General features: G+C 41.0%; 1 protein-coding gene across 1 annotated transcript; it reads right to left on the bottom strand.

Moving 5' to 3' along the window:
- Window positions 1–481: 481 nt before the first annotated feature.
- Window positions 482–25,646, bottom strand: POGLUT1 (protein O-glucosyltransferase 1). The gene is made up of 11 exons (XM_005905439.3): window positions 25,476–25,646; window positions 24,544–24,634; window positions 23,104–23,247; window positions 18,592–18,727; window positions 16,011–16,132; window positions 9,783–9,842; window positions 8,285–8,384; window positions 6,515–6,573; window positions 5,291–5,458; window positions 4,516–4,572; window positions 482–3,930 (listed from the first exon to the last, which is right to left on the bottom strand). Exons 1-11 carry the CDS (start codon window positions 25,558–25,560, stop codon window positions 3,774–3,776), a joined length of 1,179 nt encoding a protein of 392 aa, XP_005905501.1. The 5' UTR covers window positions 25,561–25,646; the 3' UTR covers window positions 482–3,773.
- Between the last annotated feature and the right edge of the window lie 24 nt (window positions 25,647–25,670).

Genomic DNA, 25,670 nt, shown 5'->3' with positions numbered 1-25,670 from the left:
TTTGATAAATTATTAAATAAATGATTTGTAATTGTATCCTTCTGCTTCACGCACACCCTCCCTTGGGATGCAGTGGGATTATGTTAAGTGAAGGCATCTTTGGTGGCACAAGAAGATGGGTTTTTACATATCCGTGTGTGCTCTCGTTCACAGAGCAGGTGCAGAGTAGGGAATTATCCTCTTCAGAACTGACCCAAAGAAGCCTACTGACATTTTTTCTCTTAGGAATTCTGGACTGAGAGACAGCCTGTAGTCTCTGGATCTGCATACGGCAGCACTCTAGAGACTATGCAAATTCTTGCTGAGATTCCTAGATGATACTCCCCAAATAAAGGAAAATCATTCCTTGTGTTATCCAAGTATCTCACTTTACTCAAATCAACTGAGTTATTCTCTTTTTCTTGAAGAAAGTGTGGCTTTTATCTCTGAGAAGGAAAGGATAAGTGTGGAATTCAGCTAGTATTAAAAAACAACAACAACCTTCAAAAGTTATGGAGATAAAAAATTACTTTCAAAACCATACATTTTATATGTCATTACACCCATCTTCATATCATCTACACTGAGGTAAACAAATACATGTAAAATCTGAATAACATCTGCTGTACTTAAATACAAATGGTCTTATTAACTCTTCAAAGGACAGATGAGAATGTGCATTGACCCAATTCTTAGCGTCTTGTCCAGTCCCTCTTGAAGCCAATGGCTGGGCAGTCTGTAAACAGGATTTAGTTAAGTCCACTGTTCCCATCCATCCATCCATCCTTCCAGCATTGTTCTGTGCATTCTGTGTGAGGCACTGTGCTGGATAATGGAGAAACTGGGGTAAGTAAAACATGATTCCTACCCATCAAGAAGCTCATAGGGGAAACAAAAAAGCTCACAGGAGAAACAGTCAAATAACTACAGTACAGTGTGATGTCATATAATACAGGCTTGAGAAAAATATTATGATAGCCTCTAACTGCCTAGAGTAATGAAAATAAGGAGTCTGAGAGATAATGCTTGAGTTGGAAACACTTCCAGGGAAATGCACCTCAGCTGCTAATCCAAAGGACAGAAAATTTTGCTCTTAGTTTTGTTGTTCAGTCGTTGTTGTGTCTGACTCTTTGTGACTGCATAGACTACAGCATGCCAGGCTTCCCTGTCCTTCACCACCTCCTGCAGTTTGCTCAAACTCATGTCCATTGAGTTGGTGATGCCATCCAACCATCTCATCCTCTGTCGCCCCCTTCTCCTCCTGCCCGCAATCTTCCCCAACATCAGGGTCTTTTCCAATGAGCTGGCTCTTCACATCAGGTGGCCAAAGTATTGGAGTTTCAGCGTAAGTCCTTCCAATGAATATTCAGAGTTGATTTCCTTTAGGATTGATTGGTGTGATCTCCTTGCTGTCCAAAATGACTCTCAAGAGTCTTCTCCAGCAACACAATTCAAAAGCATCAATTCTTTGGCAATCAGCCTTTTTTATGTTCCAACTCTCACATCTATACATGATTACTGGAAAAACCATAGCTTTGACTGTATGGACTTTGTTGGCAAAGTGATGTCTCTGCTTTTTAATATGCTGTCTAGGTTTGTCATAGCTTTTCTTCCAAAAAGTGTCTTAATTTCATGGCTGCAGTCAATATCCACAGTGATTTTGGAGGCCAAGAAAATGAAGTCTGTCACTGTTTCCATTTCCCCCCCATCTATTTGCCATGAAGTGATGGGGCCAGATGCCATGATCTTAGTTTTCTGAATGCTGAGTTTTAAGTCAGCTTTTTCACTGTCCTCTTTTACCCTTGTGGCTCAGCTGTTAAAGAATTTGCCTGCAATGCCGGAGACCTGGGTTGGGAAGATCCCCTGGAGAAGGGAAAGGCTACCCACTCCAGTATTCTGGCCTAGAGAATTCCATGGACTGTATAGTTCATGGCGTCACAGAGTCGGACACAACCGAGCAACTTCCACTCCACTTTCACCCTTATCAAGAGGCTCTTTAGTTCCTCTTCATTCTCTGCCATGGTATCATCTGCATATCTGAGGTTGCTGATATTTTTCCTGGCAATCTTGATTCCAACTTGGAACTCATCCAGCCTGGCATTTCACATGATGTACTCTGCATAGAAGTTATTAGTAATAAGCAGGTTGACAATATACAGACTTGACGTACTCCTTTCCCAATTTGGAACCAGTCTGTTATTCCATTTCTGATTCTTTTGCTTCTTGACCAGCATTTAGGTTTCTCAGGAGACAGATAAGGTGGTCTGGTATTCCCATCTCTTTAAGCTTTTAGTTTAGTCAGAAGAAAATTAAAACAGAACGATAATATTTACCAGGGCCTCCTATTGATAAGGCAAAACCACAGTACAACTCAGAAATCTGGACCTCTTACTGCCAGATTTATAGCACCTAAGGACACAGTCCCCACGAGTTTTTAATACTCAAAGACAAAATTCAATTGTAAACATTTGCCCTGTTCTATGTAATGATCTTACCAGAAAGTCCTCTAAGAAGGTCTGTAGGCTTATAGTTTCGTGAAAGGGAGTTTAAATGGCCAAATGCATGTTTCATAAATGGAAATATAGTCCCCGATTTTATATAACCGAATCTCACATTTACTAATTTTGGAACCAGTTAATACCAAACAGTTCTTAAGAGGCAAAGGAAAAAGAGTTGATTTCTCAGTGGAAATTTTGGGTCTAAAGAACAAGGATGGTTCTGAGTCACTGAACTACATGGGTTTTAATCTAACAGTTTTTCTTCATTTTTGACTAAGTACTTTAATCCCGAGATTAAACTACTATCCAAATGTCTTTTTCAAAAAGGAAAAAGGAAGCACTTCAACAGGATGTGCACTAAAACAGGCATCTCCTGTGTAAGTAAGTGCTAAAGGTGAATGCTCTAAACTCCCAACTTGACACCATTTCATACATGAAGACTCCTTGAGATCCCTGCAAGCGTGGACTGCTGCCAACTCAAGGAGAAAAAATATTAAGGGTATGTGAAGAATGAGGAAGAGTTGCTGTTTTATGCAAAATTCCTTTAAAGAGTAAGGACTATTTCCTAAATTTATCAAGAGGTTTTCAATCACTCTTTTTTGAAAGAGAACATAAAGGATGCGAAGGCACAAAAAGGGAAGCTGAAATCCAATTGCAATGACTACTCATGCAATTGGCCCCTTTCTACATGGCTTTATAGAAACCTCCTGAGTACCAAAGAGTTTACGCTTTTACAAAAGAAAGCTCCTACATTGTTGCATGGCACACTACTGCTTCCTTAGACCTTTCAGAAAATAATCCCCAAGTATACTTTACAAACCCTAAAGGGTTTTCTACGTTAAAATACAGCGACAGAGATCAAGTGTAGAATAACTGCAGAACTGTGGTAATGAGTTGTACTAGTTTCATATGAGTGACTTTCTACTCAACAGAATGAGACAAAGGGCGTCACCCCATGGGCATAGTCAGTTTCACAGTGTGGACATACACATATGGATGATCTGAGGCACAAGCTGTGATTGGTCCTAAGAAGATGAAAGGCAGAATCAGGTTCAAAACCCACATCTTACGATTTCTGGTCCTTCTTTAGCAAAGATGTTGAGCGACTTCCTAATTGTATTACATACAATTTGGATCTTTCTCCAAAGTTGCTCCTGGTACAGCATGATAAGGAAAACCAGATATCTGACTTGGTAACAGTATCCAAGGTATAGGTGTCACATTCACAGCAAGCTTCTCACTGTAGGATATCTGAGGTCTGATGCCATAGAGAGGACTATGGCCTGATCATGACTACTAGAGTTCAATTTTCAAAATTTTGGGAACAATCTGATCGTAGCCTTTCCTTCTTGTTACATTATAGGACAAGAATTTAGAGTATTCGGTCAACAGGTTCTCCCAGTAACAGGTGATGTCATCCATCTTTAAGTGGTTCAGAATAAACTGGCTTCCCCTAGAGACAAGATTAACAAGAACAGTTAAGGCATGACATTTGATAAAACTAGTAGCTTACATTTGAGTACTTACCTGTGCCAAGCACTGTTCAGAACACTTCATGTAAATTAACTCTTTGCTCTTAAGAACCAACTCTACAGCCATCGTATCTACTGCTGCTGCTGCGTCGCTTCAGTCGTGTCTGACTCTGTGCGACCCTATGGATAGCAGCCCACCAGGCTCTCTGTCCATGGGATTCTCTATACAAGAATACTGGAGTGGGTTGTCATTTCCTTCTCCATAATATCTACTATACACGTGCATTTGGAAATAGACATTTTTTTTTTCTTAAAAACAAATATATAAAGAGCCAATCCTCAGAAAGGGTACTTGATCTACTTCAAATATTTCAGTCTAACTCTACAAAGGATGGGCTTGGGACATAGGTGAATGTGTAGTTTTCCCCAGGACAGCTTTGATTCTAATTATCTCTGTATAATGAGGCCGACATTCAGATAGCACCATGGTAACAACATTCTTATGACTTTAGCTTGGGAGAAGTAGGAATGATTAAAGTGGAAAAAGAAAAATGAACAGAACTTACCTTTCAGCAATTTCTTGAGCTACATCATCATTTGCTTTTACAAACTGCAACAGCTCCCTAAAATGGAAAGAATTATTAGGTTTTGAAATACAGACCATGCTCATTAGTACTAAGCAGAGAGATAACATACTGAGGCCTGTAGTTAATCTTCAGATATATGGATGTTGGGTTTTTTTAAAGTAAAGCTATCAGGTCCTCACAGGATCAAAATAACAACAAAAAAAAGTACTTTGCACATAGACGAAACAATCTGTTGTAGTTTTGGAACATACTTGGGAAAACAGAGATATGTTCAATGATACACACCAAAAATCAATAGTGAATAAAAAATTTCCCTCCTGTCTCTTGCTCTGGTCCCCAGAAGAGGGCACTGGGCTTACATTTCTGGCCCTTCTCCATATGCCGTCCTAGCTCTTCCCATCATGAGAGGAAATTTGCCTTCGTTTCACCGAGGCCAGTTCTCACACTGTATCTGAAAATTCTTTTGACGATATAACACGATTGAATACCCATATCTATTTAGTCTGAGAGATTAGTGCTTTTCAATGCATACTATCTGAATGTTACATTTTGAATCAGCATTAGAGCACTTAAAAAATTAAATCCCACTCAGTCTAGTTGGATAATAATGCAATACTATCTTTGAAAACAAAATTAAAAAAAAAAAAAGCTTTCAGTGGAAAAAGTCATTAGGACTAAATGTCTTGAATGGCTGGGGACTTAGAGGCAGACTGTGGGAGTCATCAGAGACTCCGCTTGAGGGACGGCTGCTTACTGGACGTTGGAGAGGTCTGTTTTTACTGGGATGTAGTGAACCCATGGCTTCAGCTGTGGGTAGAAGAATTCCAGCCACTCGTCACCAACATGGAAAACAAGTGAACCACACAGAAAGAGGTGTTTGAACCGGAAACTTGCAGCAACACCCCGAAAATTAAACAAATACCTGGAAAACAGAGAGCAAAATATACTTGATACTATATTCCTGCTACCACACATGACATTTTTTTCTTATCCCCTCTTCTTCTCCCCTTTTATTACCCTCTCTTCTTTCTCTTTCCACTTTCAATTTTCAAGGACCCATCAGCATGTCCCTGTGGAGTTCCCATAAACTCCTTGCTCTTCCAGGGGTTAGAGCCTGTTCCTGGGAATATCAGCGTGAGGGGGAAAAAGAAATACTTTCTCCAGGCAGAGACAGATAGAGCCAGCAGCTGGGTGCTGGGCAGAGCGGACACAAGGCTCAATGGAAACAATATCTCACCCTTTGTTTACAAGTTTTTCTAGGCCTAAAGTCTCGAACTCATCATGGTCCCCCCGCAAAGCCTGGTTTTTCCCATAGTGTTCCCTATCTGGTCATAGGTATGCCCTGTTCCCTGTTTCCTCTTAAGAAGTCTGGAGAAGACAACCAGGCATGCCTAATCAATCTTCAAAGAAATGCCCCCTGGAAAATAAAGCTAATAACTAAGAACATTTTCTTTTCAGAATTTCTGGTACCTGTCTCTAACCAGAGCTGCTTCTACTCTGTAGTTCCCACTATGCAGTGTAATTACCATTCATTCCTCTGAGTATCCCCACTGCCCACCTCCTGACCTTGTTTTACCTTCATCTCATTCTTAGTCTTGACATTTAAATATAATACATTAGTTACATATTCCTCATTCATGTTGAACCTTAAACTATTTTTATTAACTTAATAAATGACTGATCTAACTTCAGCTCTTGGCTGTGTGGGGTGCAGAGAGGGGACCCCATCCCTTTGATTATGGGCATGCAGGCTCCCTGGAAGCAGGGACCATTGTCCCTGTTTCATTGTCTCTGCAGTTCCCACAGAACCCAGTCCAGAGCTTTGTGCACAGCAGGCTCTCAGTAAGCAATAACTAATCAATTAACGTGACTTTCACAAACCCCAGCTGGACCCTAGTATTAAAATCCTCACCCAAAGAGAAGCTATTCCAAAAGAAATAGGGAAAACCAGAAGAGTCAGGAGTCCTGGAAATCTTACTTGTATTTGCAATGATCCACAAGATGGACATCCTTAGCAGCTGGCTTTCCCAAGGTATCCTTTCAGGGAAAAGGAAGTTGTTAGTATTAGCAGCAGGGGCATTTATTGAAGACCACTGTGCAACAAGGGTCACTGAACATTTCATCAACATGACCTCCCTGAAGTCTCAGAATGCACAAACTCAGGAGGCAAGACTGTCTCACTTTATAAATGAAGCAGCCAAGGCTTTGAGAAGTTGGGAGACTTGCTCAAGGTCACACAGCTTTAAGTAGAAGAGCTTGGGCTTTAACTTGGTCTGTGTGATTTTAGAGTTTAAGCTTCCCTGGGGCCATGTGACTCTTCGTCTGCACTCAGGAGGTCATGGCCTGCAGCACAACTCACTCTGTGTAAATCATACGGCAAAGGAGGTTACAAACGGTGGCTGGTGGGCTTTAGAGGTGTAGCCCACACACAGATTTTGTTGCACTAGCAAAGTATTTGAAAAATAAATATTCAAACCACTGCCCAGCATTTGTAAGTGGCAGGATACTTCTTATAAAAACCGATTTCCACCTTTCTTGGGAAAAAAAAAAGGAGGATGTGGCAAAGAGAGCTCCTATTCTCCCTGGCAGAAATGACTGGACCTTCAGTGCTCTCTCCCGCTCACGACTGCAGCGCCTGGGGGCATCAGAGTCCGAGACCCCTATCCCCTATCCATATTCCAGCCACCTTAGCAGATGGTGAGGGGAACAAGTCTTGCTTGCTTCTGCGGCCTCCCATAGCAGATGCTGTCATGAATCGATACATTTTTTCATAATTTTTATTTTTTAACAAAGTTTCTTATACTGCACCTGCTTCTGTTTGAATTAAATGATCATGTGATAAATACATGCATCTTTACTTAGTATTTCTTAGTTTTCACTTGGTTTTTCTGACAAGAAGTTTAAACATTTTCTCCTATCATCCTCAAATGGTATATGGAAATTTCAGATGAGGACATTTACAACTTAAGGGTCTTTGAATAAGGCAAGAAAGAGTTAAGAGGATAGAGATGGGACTCCCAACCAAAGAAGCCTGTCACTGCTTGTTTCACCTTAGACTCACTTGGGGAATTTTAAACAAATGAAGATGTCTATATACCATTTGCAGAGACTCTGATTTATTCTATTAATTTTTAAGCTCTCTGGTTGGATTGTATAGTCAGGGTTGAGAACCAATGGTTTAAACCAGATTTTGGCAAACTTAGTGCCCGTACGCCAGATCTGGGTCACTGCTTGTTTCTGTGCACAACCCATAAACTAAAGTTATTTTTACCTCACAAATGGCTGGAAAAAATCCAAAGGACAATATTTTTATGACATGGGAAAATTTTATGAAATTCAAATTTCAATGCCCTAAATAAGGTTTTATTGGAACACAGGCATGCTCCTTTGTTTACATATTGTCGAAGACCGCCTTCACCCTGCAGCGGCAGTGCTGAGGAACTACAGCCCAGACTGTAAGGTCCGAAAAGCCTAAAACATTTACCAGCTAGCCATTTACAGAAAATGTTTGTGACCTCTGGTTTAAACCTTCCAATTAATATAAAATATGAGTCATCATAAGGGCCCAGAAACACAATGTGAGTTTGAAAAAGAATAATTTACACATATACTAATTCTAGTCCATGGAACGGTCTCAACATTCATCCCAGCACTGAGAGGAAACCTAATGTGAAGTTCTACCCAGCTGCAATGTTCCTGGAGTGAGAATGTTCACTGCTGTAGCTCTAGTCAGATGATTGGTGATTACTTTCATAGATTTCCAGGCCTGGTTTTTGGTGTACTCTGCATCAACAAGTTTTGGGTTTTTCCGAGATAGAAGAATGAGAGGATCTCGTTCTGGACTTGTCCTATAAAAGAAACACATGACATAGAACTACGTCTCCTACACCATAAGACCACTCCCAATAGCTGAAAGGTAAGCAGTAATCGGACCCAACACGATGACCATATGCACAGATGAACAACTCACGGGTTATTTAATAGAAGAGGAGGGGGATACTAGATCCTACAGCATCTAGGTGGTCCTGGCTGTTTGCCACTGTACCCTTCAGGGCAGGGGAGTATTTGGCCCTCTCTGCTTGCATCTAGTCTTTAGGATTATGTTATACTACAGCCACATCCCAGGGAATTATTTCCCTTTTAGAAGCTTCATATAACCTCTAATCACTGGTACTCATAGCTGTGTAACTAGGTAATCACCACTCACCAAAACAGCTACATGACCTTTGTTGGGTGTGCTCTGTAAAACCCAGTATAATATTTAAATTAAAAAGAAAACCAAAGGGCTCAAACACCTGAAAACTTATTGTAGAAAAAGTCCTAGTTATGGTTCTAGTACCAGACGATGTTGACATTTGAGGGGTCATGGACTCCCTGAGAATCTGATAACTGTGGACGCCCTCTCTACATATCCCCATATAACTTCAAGGAGTTCCTAAAAGTCTTGAAGTCCACACATGGATCCCAAGTTAAGAATCTGTAATCTGAAGATCTGAGAATCAGAGATGTTGACAAGGAACCATAAGCAATGGTTGTTGGGCTCATTTGCACTCTGAAATCCACCACCAAGTGAAGAGAGAGTGTGACAAGGACACACTAAGAAATCTGCAGAACTCTCTCCCTTCACATTCGTCTTGGTATTCATCTGTCCAACAGATACTCAATGTGCATCTACAAGGTAGGTACTGTTCTCAACACCTGGGATATGGAGCTGAACAACATGGACTCAGTCTTCCCCTAACCTTTTTGCTTTCGCTCTACCTTCCTTCCATGCATCTCTCTCAATTTTCACCAGTTTCAGTCTACGCTTCCACCACTATTTGGCAGCCACATGGTCTGATGAAAAAGGCAGTTAGAAGAGCTAGTGATGGTTCCTGCTCTGCCATTAAGTGGAAGAGAGTCTGTGGGCACAATCATAAAGTACTCCCAGGGAAATGCAATCTCTCAGGCAAGAGGACAGCTCATTGTTCTATTCAGCATTAAATAATTAAAGCCTATCACACTCGTCACACTTTGTAAATGTCTGCTGAATGACTGGACAGATGAACTTTACTTCTTTGAATTTCAATTCAGCTAAAAGTGATTTGGCCAATAATTTGGGTTCTTCTCTAGCCTAAAATTCTGTGATTCTATGTCTTTTTCTTAGTTATCTTCGTTTTCTCTTTGAACTAGAGTTTGCCACACTCTCAAAATTGTACACATTAGCCAGAAGAGTACCTTTGTAAAATGTCAGAAAGTATAATCACCTTGATCCTCGGAAATATGCTGTGGAATTTTTCTTTTTCCATGGCCACTGTGCGGCTGACCTAAAAACAGATTTCATTAGTTTCTGTGTTTCTTCCTTAACTATATAAAGAAGTGTTTGAATAATTTCTAAAGCTTAGCTGAGAGCTTTACATTTCAAAGTAAGTCTGACCCAGGCTACTCAATTCACTAGCAAGGTAATGCCCCAAATCCTTCAAGACAGGCTTCAACAGTACGTGAACCAAGAACTTCCAGATGTACAAGCTGGGTTTAGAAAAGGCAGAGGAATCAGAAATCAAATTGCCAACATCCGTTGGATTATCGAAAAAGCAAGGGAATTTCAAAAAACATCTACTTCTGTTTCACTGACTATGAAGTCTTTGTGTGGATCACAAACTGGAAAATTCTTAAAGAGATGGCAATATCAGACCACCTGACCTGCCTCCTGAGAAACCTGTAGGCAGATCAAGATACGGAACAATGGACTGGTTCAAAAGTGGGAAAGGAGTATATCAAGGCTGTATATTGTCACTCTGCTTATTTAACTTCTATGCCGAGTACATCATGCAAAATGCCAGGCTGGATGAATCCCAAGCTGGATTCAAGATTGCCAGGAGAAATATCAACACTTCAGATATGCAGATGACACCACTCTAATGGCAGAAAATGAAGGAACTAAAGTCTCTAGATGAGAGTTAAAGGGGAGAGTGAAAAACTGGCTTAAAACTCAATATTAAAAAAACTAAGATCATGGCATCCAGTCCCATCACTTCATGGCAAACAGATAGGGGAAAAGTGGAAACAGTGATGGATTTTCTTGGGCTCCAAGATCACTGCAGACAGTGACTGCAGCCACGAAATTAAGACACTCCTTGGAAGAAAAGCTATGACAAACCTAGACAGCAAATTAAAAAGCAGAGACATCACTCTGCCAACAAAAGTCCATACAGTCAAAGCTATGGTTTTTCCAGTAGTCACATACAGATGTGAGAGTTGAACCATAAAGAAGGCTGAGTGCCAAAAAATAAATGCTTTTGAATTGTGGTGCTGGAGAGGACTCTTGAGAGTGCCTTGAATTGCAAGGATATCAAACCAGTCGATCCTAAAGGAAATCAGTCCTAAATATTCATTGGAAGGACTTACGCTGAAGCTCCAATTCTTTGGCTACCTGATGTGAAAAGCGGCTCATTGGAAAAGACCCTGATGCTTTGAAAGATTGAGGGCAGAATAAGAAGAGGGTGACAGAGGATGAGATGGTTGGATGGCATCACCAACTCAGTGGAAACAAGTTTGAGCAAACTTCAGGAGACAGTGGAAGACAGGGAAGCCTGGTGTGCTGCAGTCCATGGAATTGCAAAAAGCTGGACATGACTTAGTGACTGAACAACAATGCTACTCAAAAGAAAAAGCTCTAAATGACATTATGTTCCCTTTTATTATTACTTTATCCTCTGGAGATGCTAGCTAGCAATATGCACAAATCTACTGTTTGGTTAATAAGTTAGCAACATTGAAAGAAAAGTTCCCAAAGTAAATGACATGTTTGCTGCTACTGCTGCTGCTAAGTCGCTTCAGTCATGTCTGACTCTGTGCAACCCCATAGACGGCAGCCCACCAAGCTCCCCCGTCCCTGGGATTCTCCAGGCAAGAACACTGGAGTGGGTTGCCATTTCCTTCTCCAATGCATCAAAGTGAAAAGTGGAAGTGAAGTTGCTTAGTCGTGTCCGACTCTTAGCAATCCCATGGACTACAGCCTACCAGGCTCCTCCATCCATGGGATTTTCCAGGCAAGAATACTGGAGTGGGATGCCATTGCCTTCTCCGAATGACATGTTTAGGGCTATTTAATTCAGTACAATCAGGATTTCTTCCTTACTTTAAGCAAGAGTCTAGAGGATGAGATGGTTGGATGGCATCACCGACTCGATGGACATGAGTTTGAGCAAGCTCTGGGAGTTGGTGATGGATAGGGAAGTCTGGCATGCTGCAGTCCATGGGGTCGCAAAGAGTCAGATACGACTGAGTGACCGAACTGAACTGATTGATAAAATTACTAGGCAACAATAACTGCAGAAAATATCAGATACCGAATCAAGGGCAAGGAAATAAATCACTTCCTGACTTTATGTTTTAGATGCATAGGAAGTATTATCAGATTTAGTCTGATTTTGCAAAGCACTCTGGTATCCTCAAACTGTACTTAGTGCTCCATAAAGACCAAGTCCGCGAAATTCAGTTCTCAGTACCAGTTACCACAACCAGCTTCCCTTGCTGAAACTGCTAGCTCACAGATGCATCATTTTTTTTTTAAACACCAAAAACATTTTGTATCGGGGTACAGCCAAATAACAATGTTGTGATAGTTTCAGGTGACAGATGCATCATTCTTAACTTACTTTGTGGGAACCCTTCACAGATGTTTTTGCAGCGTCTTTCGCTGACAAAGGAGGGGGTCAAACTGAAGTGGAGTTCATGAGGGATTGGTGAGCTGTTTGCTATAATGGAGAAACTTCGCACATAAACTTTTCAGGTAGAGGTACTGTTCAGATACAAATAGTGTCCCATTACTCATTTCTCTTAAGTGAGCCAGTCCTCCATATTTTCCTGGCTTATCTTCCAGTTCTTTCTCACTGGATCATCTTTACCTGATTCTCCAGTCCAACTATTTTTTGCTCTGTCCCATACTCCCTCCTAACAAATCAGAACTACTGTAGCACTGGTGGGTGAGGTGCCGGGGAGAGGGGGTTCCTAGGTGGAACTAGTGGTAAACAGCCTGCCTGCCAATGCAGGGGACATAAGAGATGCAGGTGTGATTCCTGCACATTCCTGCACACATACACACATTGTGTGTGTGTGTGTGTGTGTATATATACACACACACATTGTGTATATACATTTGTATATATATATATATACACACACACACACAACTCATTCTTACAACCTTACAAGATGGCTTTTATTATCCCTACTTTACACAGTTGAGGCCTTTAAGAGGCTAAGCAATTTGCCCAGCATTACACAGCTAGTAAGGTTTAAATCCAGAGTCCCTGTTTTTAAGCCCTATTCTATCTTTACTTTCCGTTCATGCACAATATTCCATTTTATAGCCACGTCATCAGAGAAGGCAATGGCACCCCACTCCAGTACTCTTGCCTGGAAAACCCCTTGGACAGAGGAGCCTGGTAGGCTGCAGTCCATGGGGTCGCTGAGGGTTGGACACGACTGAGCGACTTCACTTTCACTCTTTACTTTCACGCAGTGGAGAAGCAAATGGCAACCCACTCCAGTGTTCTTGCCTGGAGAATCCCAGGGACCGGGGAGCCTGGTGGGCTGCCGTCTATGGGGTCACACAGAGTCGGACACGACTGAAGCGAATTAGCAGCAGCAGCAGCAGCAGCAGCAGCCATGTCATAATTTACTCCATTCCTTATTGGTGAGCTTTCAGGTAGTTTTAAACTTTCTACTTTAAGAAACAACATTGAAGTGAATATCCCTGTATGTACATTTTTGCATACTTGTTTAATTATCTTCTCAGGATAAGTTCTTAAAGTAAAATGGCTGGGTCAAAGGATATACACATTTTACATTTTGATATACTGCTCAACTACCCAACCAAAAACACTGAAATTTTGAGTATAAATTTCCTTAGTCCCTGGGAAAGCTGAATTTAATATAGACAGACTTGAACCACGTATCATCTGTTTTTCCTCTCCCTCATTTTTCCCACCCACCTATCCACCCCTTCAGAAGACCCATGTTAGGATTTCTGTCTTTGGGCAAGCACTAACACTGGTGCTGCCCCAGCCCTCTTTTATTACCCCACTCCTCTGCTGACAGTAGAGTGAATTCTTTAAATCCACAGCAATACTGAATTCTTCTACAGGGTGAAAAGTCAGTCTATGGGGACAAACTCCCAGAAGAGTATAAAGATGGAAACACGCCAGGCAGACACCAATGCAGATCAGGAAACAGATTACTAAAGTTTCAAGGTAAGAAATGAAATCATGAGGCTAGAGATTTTGAATGGAGGGCTCTAAAAAATAAAATTGCAATTCTAAAATCATGAATAAATTCAGCTCAAGAATAAAAGGTGAAGATATCAAAAGAAAAACATATTAACGATTTTTAAAACATATTCTATCTCCCTAAAAATTGCTTATTAGTTTACAAACAATAAGAGTACACAGTAAAAGAGAAGGATACACTTAAGAGTTGTTGCAGATTAAAACAAGTTAAAGACACATAAGGACTAAATACAACACAAGATGCTGGACTGGATCCTGTATCTGAGAAGAAATGTGTCTTATGGGATACTGTTATGACAATTCAATGTTGAATTAACATTGTTTCCTGTAACTGATAATTGCAATGTGATTATTAAGGGAACGCTCTCGCTCTTAGGAATTATGCAGCAAAGAATTAAGGGGTACAGAGCCATAAAGTATGCAACATACCCTCTAATACTTCAGAAAACAAGAAATTATGCAAATATTACACATGTAGCCTACACATACACTGAAGGACACAATGAATCAAGTTATTATCTGATAGAATACCATGCAACTGTTTAAAAGAATGAGGCAGTTTCCTATGTACTGCAGCAACAGCTGCTGCTAAGTCACTTCAGTCGTGTCTGACTCTGTGAGACCCCACAGACGGCAGCCCACCAGGCTCCTCTGTCCCTGGGATTCTCCAGGCAAGCATACTGGAGTGGGTTGCCATTTCCTTCTCCAATGCATGCATGCATGCTAAGTCGTTTCAGTCGTGTCTGACTCTGTGTGACCCCATGGACAGCAGCCCACCAGTCTCCTCCGTCCACAGGATTCTCCAGGCAAGGGTACTGGAGTGGGATGCCATTTCCTTCTCCACCTATGTACTGACATGGAAAGATTTCTAAGACACACCAATTAGTGGGGGAAAAGTTGCCTAAGTGGGACACACTGATAAATTTTTATAAGCATACAAAGTTTTAATATTCAGAAAAAAGTTGTTTTTAAAGAGATTTTAAAAACAAAGTAGATGTACAGCAGGTGGAAAAAGAGCTACAAAAAGAAGAATGTGAAAAGGGTATTTGCAAGCACCTGAGGGCAAAAAAAAGAATTAGAAAACTAAAGTCAAGAATAACTTGGTGAAAAAATGTTAACAACGTTATTATTTTTCTCTCTCTCAAAATTATGTTCAAAATGAAATGCTAAATAAAAAATGACAGTCTCACAGTCTGGCGGACACAGGAAATATTAACTAGTGGAGAAGATAATGCACTTGGAAACCTGGATTTCAGGCCTAAATTGGTTCCTTGACCAAAGTCACTTAACCTCTCTGAGTCTGCATTCCCTCATCCCTGAAAGAAAGAGCTGGACAAGAACAACAAAGTATGAGGCCAAGTTATCTTAAAAAATAATTTCCCAATTAAACCTATTGAATAATTGACTTGTTTATTTAACCAGTGGCTCTAGCAGACAAAGAGGACTACAGCCCTACATGCTTCTCCAGAAAAGGGATGTTCTCTTCATCTCATTTAAATATGTAGTCACACTTAATACAGGTGATAGATATTTGTGAAAATGAAGTTGAATTAAATTATTGCTTTCTCTACATCTGAGAGAAGAACTAGAAAGACTGTGTTTCTAGAAGTTTACTAATTAGGCACCAATGTCGTTTGGATCATTAATGTAAAATGTAGCTAGGTAAGAAACACCTACAGCTTGATGAATGAGACGATCTAAATTCTGAAATGATGGCAGGATGCAGACAACAGGCCAAGGCAGGTTTCAATCCTCAGTTACAGATGATCTGAAATAAGCTTGAACTTGAGATGCCGATGGGACATTTATGCCCACCCCATCCCTGCCTGAAGAACTTGGCTCTTAATTATAAATACATTTATGTTCTTCCAAGTAATTTTCTATCCTTCCCCACAATATGATCATTTATTCTTTCCTACTTTTAAAAGAAATTCACTCTTAAAGAATCTTAAAAGTATAGAAAAATTTAAAGAAGAAAAAAAAGAGGCTTCTATTATCCCTCCCACAGAAGCACTGCTGACATCTTTTCTATGGATATGCAAATACTTCTATACACATATAAAATTGCTTATGCTATAAAGTGTTTTTTTGTCTTTTAGCTTAAAAGTTAGTCATTTTACAGAAAATAATTGTTTATACTTAACTGTTTACTTCAAGGTGACCCAAAAAGAGGGACAAATAAAACCTCTCTAGAGGACCTACCTTACCAGATCTTCCCTGAAGAGGTCCCACCGTCCAAGACCCATAGGATATATTGGCCAAACAGCAGGTCCTCCTTCCCAAAATGTCCAAGCAGGATACATGATATCATGGTACTCTGATGTCTTCAACAGAAAGAGAGAGGTTATTTTAAATCAGTCTTGGAGCAGAGGAAGCAGCAGCAAACTGCACTCATGTCACGGGATCTGGAAAAGGCCTTGCCCCTGTGTCACGCCATCAAAGACACATCTAAGTCTAGACTCTGGATGCTAAAAGGCAAAAATGATCATGGGTTAAAATTCATGGGCTGACTGAATCCCAGAATATGAAATCACACTAAATGTCAACTTTTCCAGTTCCCAAAAGTTGTGTTTTTCTAGAAGAAATATACTGTTGGAGGTTTTAGTTTAAGGAAACGATATACCCAATTCTGAATGACCACATAGCTTTCTCATCTTTTAACTGATATCATACTTGGAGAGTATATGGTCCTGTTGCTACTAAGTCGTGTCCGACTCTGTGCGACCCCATAGATGGTAGCCCACCAGGCTTTGCCGTTCCCTGGTATTCTCCAGGCAAGAATACTGGAATAGGTTGCCATTTCCTCCTCCAATGCATGGAAGTGAAAAGTGAAAGCGAAGTCGCTCAGTCGTGTCCGACTCTTCGTGACCCCATGGACTGCAGCCTACCAGGCTCCTCCGTCCATGGGATTTTCCAGGCAAGAGTACTGGAGTGGGGTGCCATTGCCTTCTCCATATATGGTCCTACCAGTTCTTAATGATTTCCTAGATAAGTCTTATAGGAGCAAGAATTAGGAAATACAATGCAATAGTTAAGAGTGTGGGCTCTTGAGAAAGATTATCTGACTCCACCTCTTTCCAACTCTAGGCAAGTTACTTAATTTTCCTACGCTTCAGTTTCCTTATCTTTATAACTAGAGAAATGATAATATCAATAATAGTATCTATCTAACAGGCTTGTTTTAAATATTAAACGAGTTAATACATGTAAAAAACTTAGAACAGTGACACATAGTAAATACTCAATAAGTGTTAGTGTTACCTAATACTGTGGCGCTTCTGAGCTCATATTGGTTGGTCAATAAGTTCTGAGTTATTTTTTGGTTATTTTTCTTTTTTAATCGGGGTCAAAAGTAATGATGGGCAGAAAGGGGGTAGGGGTATTATTCCACACCTTTTGAAAAAAGTTTGAAACCATTTGAAACCTTTATATGGTTACTTCTGTTAAAATTCTGGCCAGTGATAAACCTCTAATTCTACTGTCTTCCACTGGAATTACATATGCAATATGCTGTTTGCCTTCTTTCAAATATTTAAAAAATGGTATGCGATTCATCAAGCACCTCAGGCATAACAGCTGCTCAAAAGAAACTGCATATTTATTATAAAGCTGACAGACTAAAATCCCTGCCTGGCAAACTAGGAATCATTGGTTTAAAAAAAAAAGAAGCAGGGGGAAGGAATTAAAGATGAAAGGAAAGTTAGTATATTGATGATCATACTTCATTATCCGCAGAAAAAAACAGATAAATAATAAACATAAACCCTTACTGACTTACATGGGAGCCTCTATCTGTTCTTCTGAGAGGGCCTCATGACAAATAACGGGACCAAGCACTTTTGAGAATTGAGGCTAAACCATGGGAAATGCAACACAATGTGGCCTCAGCCCACTTGCAGCACAGGAAATAAACAAGTCTAGACAGAAAGTAAACTCTGATAAAGAAAAAGTGGGGAAAAACTCCCTCTGCTTTGGAGACACCAAATCAGAAACAGTTCCTTTTCCCAAAGTCTGCAGGGTTTTCCCAGACCTACTCTTCTCCCATAGAGTTTTCCATCCACTCTCTTCTAGCCTCCCCCATCCCTGCCCCAAGTGCTTTCATATTTAGTCCCTAGGGAATGAAGGCCCATTCCTGCTAATACACCATTTGCAAGAAGCTGAGCACTAAGATATTAACTGCGCCCTATTCTCCAAGCCCACAAGCATGTTCCAGCACTCCTATCTCTCCATAACGAGACTCGAAGATCACCCTCTCACATGTCCCCCTCAGGCACCTCAGGCCTATCCCCTCAGTGTACTGTTTGGGTGCAAACTGTGTGGTTATTTGAGAACCTTTAGTCTGACCATTAGCCTGGCTAGGACCCTGGGATATAGTGGCCAGGCAGATGATACGCAGTAGCATGGGGGATATATACATTGTAGGAGCTCAATATTTTTGTTGAAAGTCCATGAGCTTTCTTGGGTCACTCTCTCCCATGCTCTGCAGGTTCTCTGAACCCCACCTCCAATTTCTTAGAGGTTCCTCAGGCTTCTCTCATTCCTCACCCTCCACCCTCAGCCCTAGCTAAGATCCCAAGCAATCATACTCATCACTTACAGGTCCTCACCTCCTCCTCAGTCTTATCATTCAATGACTGTGAAGCTAACAGGGACACAGACCTGCTTTGGAACCTCAGGCCTCATCCACACCATTACCCATCAGACTCTGCCACATTCAGTCATCTCCTGCTTATGACCTAGAAGACCACCCTCCATCCCCTCAGACAGCCCTTTCTGTACTTACCTTACTGAAGGAGAAGATTGGAATGGCAGGCTCCATCCATTTAGGAACCTGAGGATAATCTCGCACATTGATCACCATCTCCATGTCAGGGAGGCGCCCAATAACTTCCAAAATAAAGTGTTCAACACCACTACACCTGTCAACCAGAAATACCACAACTTCACCAGATCAGTGCCTGCTCTCAGACAAGGCAGGGTCCCACTGACACTTGCAAGGTAAGACAACCCAGCATTCAGATCACTGGCCTCCTGCAAAGCGTCCTGAGAGCAATGCTTCTGAAAGGACTATTCCACTCTTTCATGTGGTGCAAGTTATCTTTTCTGGCTAAGCTTCTCCAGCTTACAATAATAAAATTCTCCAACTAGAGCATCCTAAGTTTGATGGGAACATTATTGCTACTCCTATCACTTCCTCTCCTCTTTTCATTTCCAGCATTTATTTCTCCTACATGGAATAGTTTAATTAGTAAGCAAGATGTAAATTTTGATAGGAACTGGAAAAGCTGATTTTCTAATTATGTCCCCTGGGCTTTGCGTCTCACAAGGACATTATTTTTATTTCCACCATAACTAAGTCTCATAGTTTATGAGGAAGGATAAAGAACCTTTCATTACCTTCAACCTAAATACAGAACATTCTCAAGAGCAGCTTTGCAAGCCAGAAAGAATGCCAGGTACGGAATCACAAAGATTGTAACATAGCTTTCAGAACAGATTTTCTAAAAGGATTTCTGGAAAGAAAGTAAGTATACACTGAGAGCTAACTTTCCTGCCCCATCCTTGAGGTCCGGACCAGCACAGTACTGGTAGCAACATTCCAAGGTCTGACCAAAATTTTCTGGCAGTGTGATAATGACTGATTTATATATAGGTTGATGACTACATATCAATATATAGGGTGATTACTAAATATCAATCGTTCATAAACGTAAGAAAAGATGGTCAACTGTACTACTAACAAATAAATGCCCTCAAAGCCACAATTATAAAAACAGAGAATAAAATGGTGCTTATCAGAGGCTGGGGAAAGACGGGATAGGACAGATGTTGTTTAAGGGAACAAAACTTACAAGGAGCAATAAATAAGCCATAGGGATCTAATGCACAGTGAAGTGAATATAGATAACAAAATGGTATGATAATTATCAAACTTAAGAGACTATAATTTAATCATTTCCACTACTAAAAAAGAAAATAATTATGTAACATGATACAGAGGTGCTAATTGTTGCTACAATAGAAATCATATTAAAATAAACTTATCAGACTAATGTTATACACCTTTAATTTACACATTATATATTAAATATATTTCAACAAAAAAGTATCAACATGACAAAATAAAAAATCTAGTGAAGCTACATGCTACTTTCTACCAATCAGATTGTCAAAGATCAAAAGAGCCTGATAATACATAGTGTTACTGAGTGTGTGAGGTCTGTTCTGAGCATGTGATAAGTGGGTGGTGAATGTGTAAAAACAACCTCTTTGGAGGACAATTTGCTCCTATTTATTGAGATTTAAAAACACTTTATTTGCCTAATTAATTTTACTTCTATACTGTAGATATATTTACAAAGGGACTTCCCAGGTGGCGCTAGTGATAAAGAACCCGCCTGCCAATGCAGGAGACCCAAGAGATGCGGGTTCGATCCCTGGGTCGGGATGATCCCCTGGAGGAGGAAATAGCAACCCACTCCAGTATTCTTGCCTGAAGAATCCCATGGACAGAGGAGCCTGGCAGGCTACAGTCCATGGAGTCACAAAGAGTCAGACACGACTGAAGCAACTCAGCATGAGTGTTCAAAAGTCTAAGTTCAAGAACGCTCACTGCAGCGTTGTTTCCATTAGTCAAAAATTAAAGGGGAGAGATGGGGAATAATTAAGCATTCATTGATACAGAACTGAATAAAGAAATCCATACAATGGGATTTTTATGCTGCTATGAAAGAGTTCTCCATGTACTACTCCTATGGAACAATTTCAAAATCTACTGATACATGGAAAGGAAAAGTAAATTGCAGAACAGAAGATACAGCATATTCTGGTTTGCTGGTGAATCTAGACAATTGTATATGCAGATTATTTCTGGCAGGATATACAACTGTAGCTGTCTCTTGAGAGGAAGACTCAGGGACTAGTGGTATGGTGGAGGGCATCATTGTATATACTTTTGAGTTAACCAAATATTTTACCATGTGCATATAATACTCCTTTGATGTTAAAAAAATTACTAGTTACAAAGTTTAAAAAATGTATTATTGTATTTTATTATATATTATTAATTATATAATAATATTATTACATATGATTATAATAATACATTTACATGTATTTACATTTACATGTTAACAGCTAAAACATTTGCTATTTTCTTTCACACCTGGCTTTTAAAATAGCACTCTATCACGTACTGCATGATTCTATTTATATAAAACTCAAGGAAATAATCCATAATGAGAGAAAGCAAATCAGTGGATACCTGAGGACAGGGATAGGACAGGAGGAAGGCATGACAGGGAAAAGGGGAAAGAAGGGCCACAAGGTAACTTTTGTAGTGACAGGTTCATTATCTTGGCTACAAATACATATATATATATGAATATATATTAGATACATATTTTGATATATGTATCAAATTGTACACTTTAGATATGTGCAATTTATGTCAACCATACTTCACTAATGCTATTATTTAAAAAAAAAATGTTATTCTCTATCTTTGAAATGATGCATCTCCAGGTGCTTAATTAGATGGTGCTCCAGTTCCTTAGCTCATCCTTGAAATGGTGAGTTTACATGTCCTTTTGTTCAGAACTGAATTCTTTAAATGTCACTGATATTTCTCAAACTGGGTGAATTAAAAGATCTAGACCTAGAAAGATACTACTTTTGGCCAGATAAAAGTCTGAGATATTACACAACTGTGTCCATTTCATTAAGCTGGTTCTAAATATTTTGTTTTGTTTCTCTTTTATTTAACTCTCAATTCTTTAGCTGTGTATGTAATTGGGGCAGGGAACTTTCAATGTATTAGAACTCTAGACGATTTTATTGCCAATGAAAGGTCCCATCCTCTCTTAAGAATATTTCTAAGAGCTCAAGATTCTGACCACAATGCTCTGGAGTCAGGAATAAGAGCTATGTGCCTTGCAGAAACTTCGAGAGCACAATTTAATTCGATCCGGAGATTGTTCAGCTAACTATCAAACACTGGAAAACCTTTTAAAGTCCAAAAGGATCTATATTCATATTTTCTTTCTCATTTGTAGAAATCACAAATTCCTCTATACTCATAATTTGTAGTTAAAGTCTCTACTATTGCTCCAAGTAATGAAACAAATGTCTATTTAAAATATCTCAATGATTTTCCCCACTACCACCTTACTTGCCCCTGACACTTGAAAACCAAAATTGTGATTACCTCAGAATATGGGATATTAAATGATCTTTATATTTTTCTGTTGTTGTTTTTATGTATTTTTGACAGTGAAAATACACTAATTTGTAATGAAGTTATTATGACAAAATATAAATCCTTGTGACCAAATAGATGCTTGTTTTTTTACAATACTGCTCATTTATTTTACTTGTAATGGCATACGTCATTTAGAAAAAAAGGTCTTAGTAAGGGAATACTCTGCCTTTGTAATTTTATAAAGATTTGAGGGTTTTTTTTTTTTTAAAAAAAAGGACTCCTGGGAATTCCCTGGCGGTCCAGTGGTTAGTACTCTGAGCTCTCACTTCACTTCCCCGGACACGGGTTCAATCTCTATTTTGGAAACCAAGATCGCACAAGCCAGGCAGCTGCGCCAAAAAAAAAAAAAAAAAGGCTTGAACGAGGAAGGTTTATTATTTGTTGTAAATAATGCTGCCTAAGGGCAATTTCCAGGCTCAGTCTGTGACCCTCCCCATCAGCCTTTAGCCCACTGATAAGGAACTTCAGCTCTCACAGCTAAAGTCCTGCCCAGAGTGGCCTGTGTAATCTGCAGCCCTAGTTATTTCTCTTGCCTTTCTGCCACCTTTCTTTGAATAGTCAGTATCTAGAACAATAGCTGTCCCCTGACAATCAGTCATCGCTTCTTCTTCAACCCAGCTAACTCACACTAGTTAACATTAGCCTGTGTCCTGCAGCTGCTGTATCTGGAGAAGAAGGGGTAGAGCCAGATCCAGTACAACCAGTGATGTGCCCCAGCCTTACAAAGAGAGAGGAGACAGATGTCACTATTGTGTGGTCCTGAAATGTGAGGGTTTACTTCTAAGTCCCTTTAATTGGACTATATTAGAGTGTCAGTTGCTCAGCCGTGTCTGCTCTTGTGACCCCATGGACTGAAGCTCACCAGGCTCCTCTGTCCATGGAATTCTCCAAGCAAGAATACTGGAGAGGGTTGCCATTTCCTTCTCCAGGGGATCTTCCCAACCCCAGGATTGAACCCGGGTCTCCTGCATTGCAGGTGGATTAGTATTAAGTAAGCAATAAGGTCAGAAGATATATGTACCTTACAGCTCTTACCTTGAGGGGAACATGCAGTCACTTTCCCGGTATAATCTGTTCTTAATTATCTGATAGTGGGTCCCTAGCTTCCGTCTGACTACCTCTGCCATCATCTTCCTGGAGATACCGCCTCGGAAAGGAGTTAGATCCTCTTCTATGACACTGGAAAAGAAGGGGAATCATCAAGGAAAGCAGCCCAAGAGAAGGGTACCATCCCAACTCTTCCTATCTGTAGGTCTGGGCTCAGTATTAGAGAGCATAGAAAGCTTCGGGAAAGAAGAGGGAGCAGGAATGAGCAACCTCTTTCCCAGAAGCACCACAGGTAACCTAAAATAACAACAAAGCAACAGAAACGAAAAAGCAAGCCAATATCGAGCATCTCTTCCCCCTCCCTCCACCTGGCCTGCCCCTCCCTTGCCTGATGCATATTCCTTCTCAATACTCCTGTCACACCTGTGTCCTCCCAGTCACTGCAGTCCCGCTGACCTTTCCTTCTCCAAATTCCACAGAAGGCACAGCTTATGCCTTACAGCTTGAAACCGAGTCTTACGTTCTAGCCTGTTCGGCCCCTACCACCCCACATACTCCAGCAGTATGTGTGACTGACAGGAGTAACTAGGAATTACACTATTTTGTATCCCTTTTAAGGCTTGGTACAAACCAAGTTTTCAGTAAGTATCACATGCATCAGGTAAATTTTTTGAGGAATTATAAAATAATGAATGTAATGAGGAGTTAAAGGACTCTGTTATTTAACTGATAAGGAATCTGATATCTAGAGAACTGACTTGGATCTGAGACCTGAATCTGGCACTAGAATGTAAGGCTGATTTCAAAGTAATCTTTCTACCATCACACCCTAGCCTTAATTTGCATACATTAAAAGATAACCAACAGGAAACATAATTTGATTCATTTAAAAATATGTTCATTCCTTCAACAATATTTATGGAGTACTTACTGAGAGTAGGGCTTCCCTTGTGGCTCAGCTAGTAAAGAATATGCCTGCAATGAGGGAGACCTGGGTTCCATCCCTGGGTTGGGAAGATCCTCTGGAGAAGGGAAAGGCTACCCACTTCAGTATTCTGGCCTGAAGAATTCCATGGACTGTATAGTTTACGCGGTTGCAGAGTCAGACACAACTGAGTGACTTTCACTTACTGAGAGTCAGCACCAGGAATACAACAGCCAATGTAGGGCATATGCCTTGACCTCAAGAAGCTTTCAGTCCAGTGGGGAATGCAAACAAGTACATTCCTACAGGGAGTTAACAGGCAATGCTGAGACCACCTGGGCCTCTACTATCCCAGTGTATTTTTATTCTCTAGAAATCAGAAAACCACCTCAGGGACCCTGTCTGCTCTCTGACCACTGCAACCAAGGTCTCTTGGGGATTTTAGGGGATTTCCTCCTGACAAGATCTAAATTCTTAAAGATGGGTGAAAGAAAAGAACTCACCCGTGGTAACAGCTGCAGTTTGGACTTGAACATGGTTCGTAATTCTCCAAAGCCCTGTTAATTTGGTCAATAAATACTTTCCATTTTGAACCTTCAAAAAGTGAAAAAAATGAAGGTTAACAAAACACCCCTGAGTATTCTTATTCACTAGCAGCAGGTAAGTAGAATCCACAGAAAGCCAAAACTTTTATTAGACACCCCCTTTTCATCCCACTGGTGGAAATGGACAGCCAGGAAGGTTTCATTCTACAGCTCTCCAGCACTCAGGTCAAGTCTGCTCCTCTACTCTGGCTGCCAGACATCCAAGAAAGGGGAAAATTTCCAAGCTTAATGCCCAGCACTCAGAAGGTTACGGATAAATTGGTCACACAGATACTCAGTTTTTACTAATCAAACTGAGCCCTATAAAGAGGATCGATTAAAAGCCCACAGTAATTAACCCTCCTTTAATCTCTTCACGCAATGGACTAAGAACACTACACACACACACACACACACACACACACACAATGGACTACGAACACTACACACACACACACACAATGGACTACGAACACTACACACACACACACACACACACACACACACACACACACACACACACGAATTATCCCCCAGTGTGTCTTAGGGAGGTGCAAGGTAGCCAAGCGTGGGCCATACCCGCTGTGGGCATGCCCTCCCCTACCCACTATCGCTCTGAATTCTGTAGGATGGGTTACTCTCCAGGGTTCTAGGCAGGAGAAGCAGTGCCGGACACCCAGAGGCTCTCTGCTCCGAAGAGCCGCCGTGCCCGCTGCCCAGCTCTGCGCCGCAGCGGCCACAGCACGAAAGCGGCGCCAGCAGCGCGGGAGAGCGAGGGGCGCGGGAGAGCGCCCCGGAACGCGGCCAGACCCCGAACCCCATCGGTGAGCCCGGCCCTGTACGGAGCACACCTGACTCCTTCTCGCGGCCCGGCACCGGGGGCAGGAGTAGCAAAAGCAGCCACAACCAAAGCTGGGAGGACACCCCCAGCTCCATCGCCTGCCACCCAACCGCGGAGTCCCAGTTGCTGCGCGGACGAAAGCGGAGCCCCGCACAAAGATGGCCGAGGAGCCGCACCACGTGGGCGGAGGGCCGCCCAGCGCAGT

This window comes from Bos mutus, chromosome 1 (genome assembly GCF_027580195.1).
Source record: "Bos mutus isolate GX-2022 chromosome 1, NWIPB_WYAK_1.1, whole genome shotgun sequence".
Lineage (NCBI taxonomy): Eukaryota > Metazoa > Chordata > Mammalia > Artiodactyla > Bovidae > Bos > Bos mutus.
Note: the sequence above shows the minus strand (reverse complement) of the source record. Positions and strands in the feature narration are given on the sequence as shown.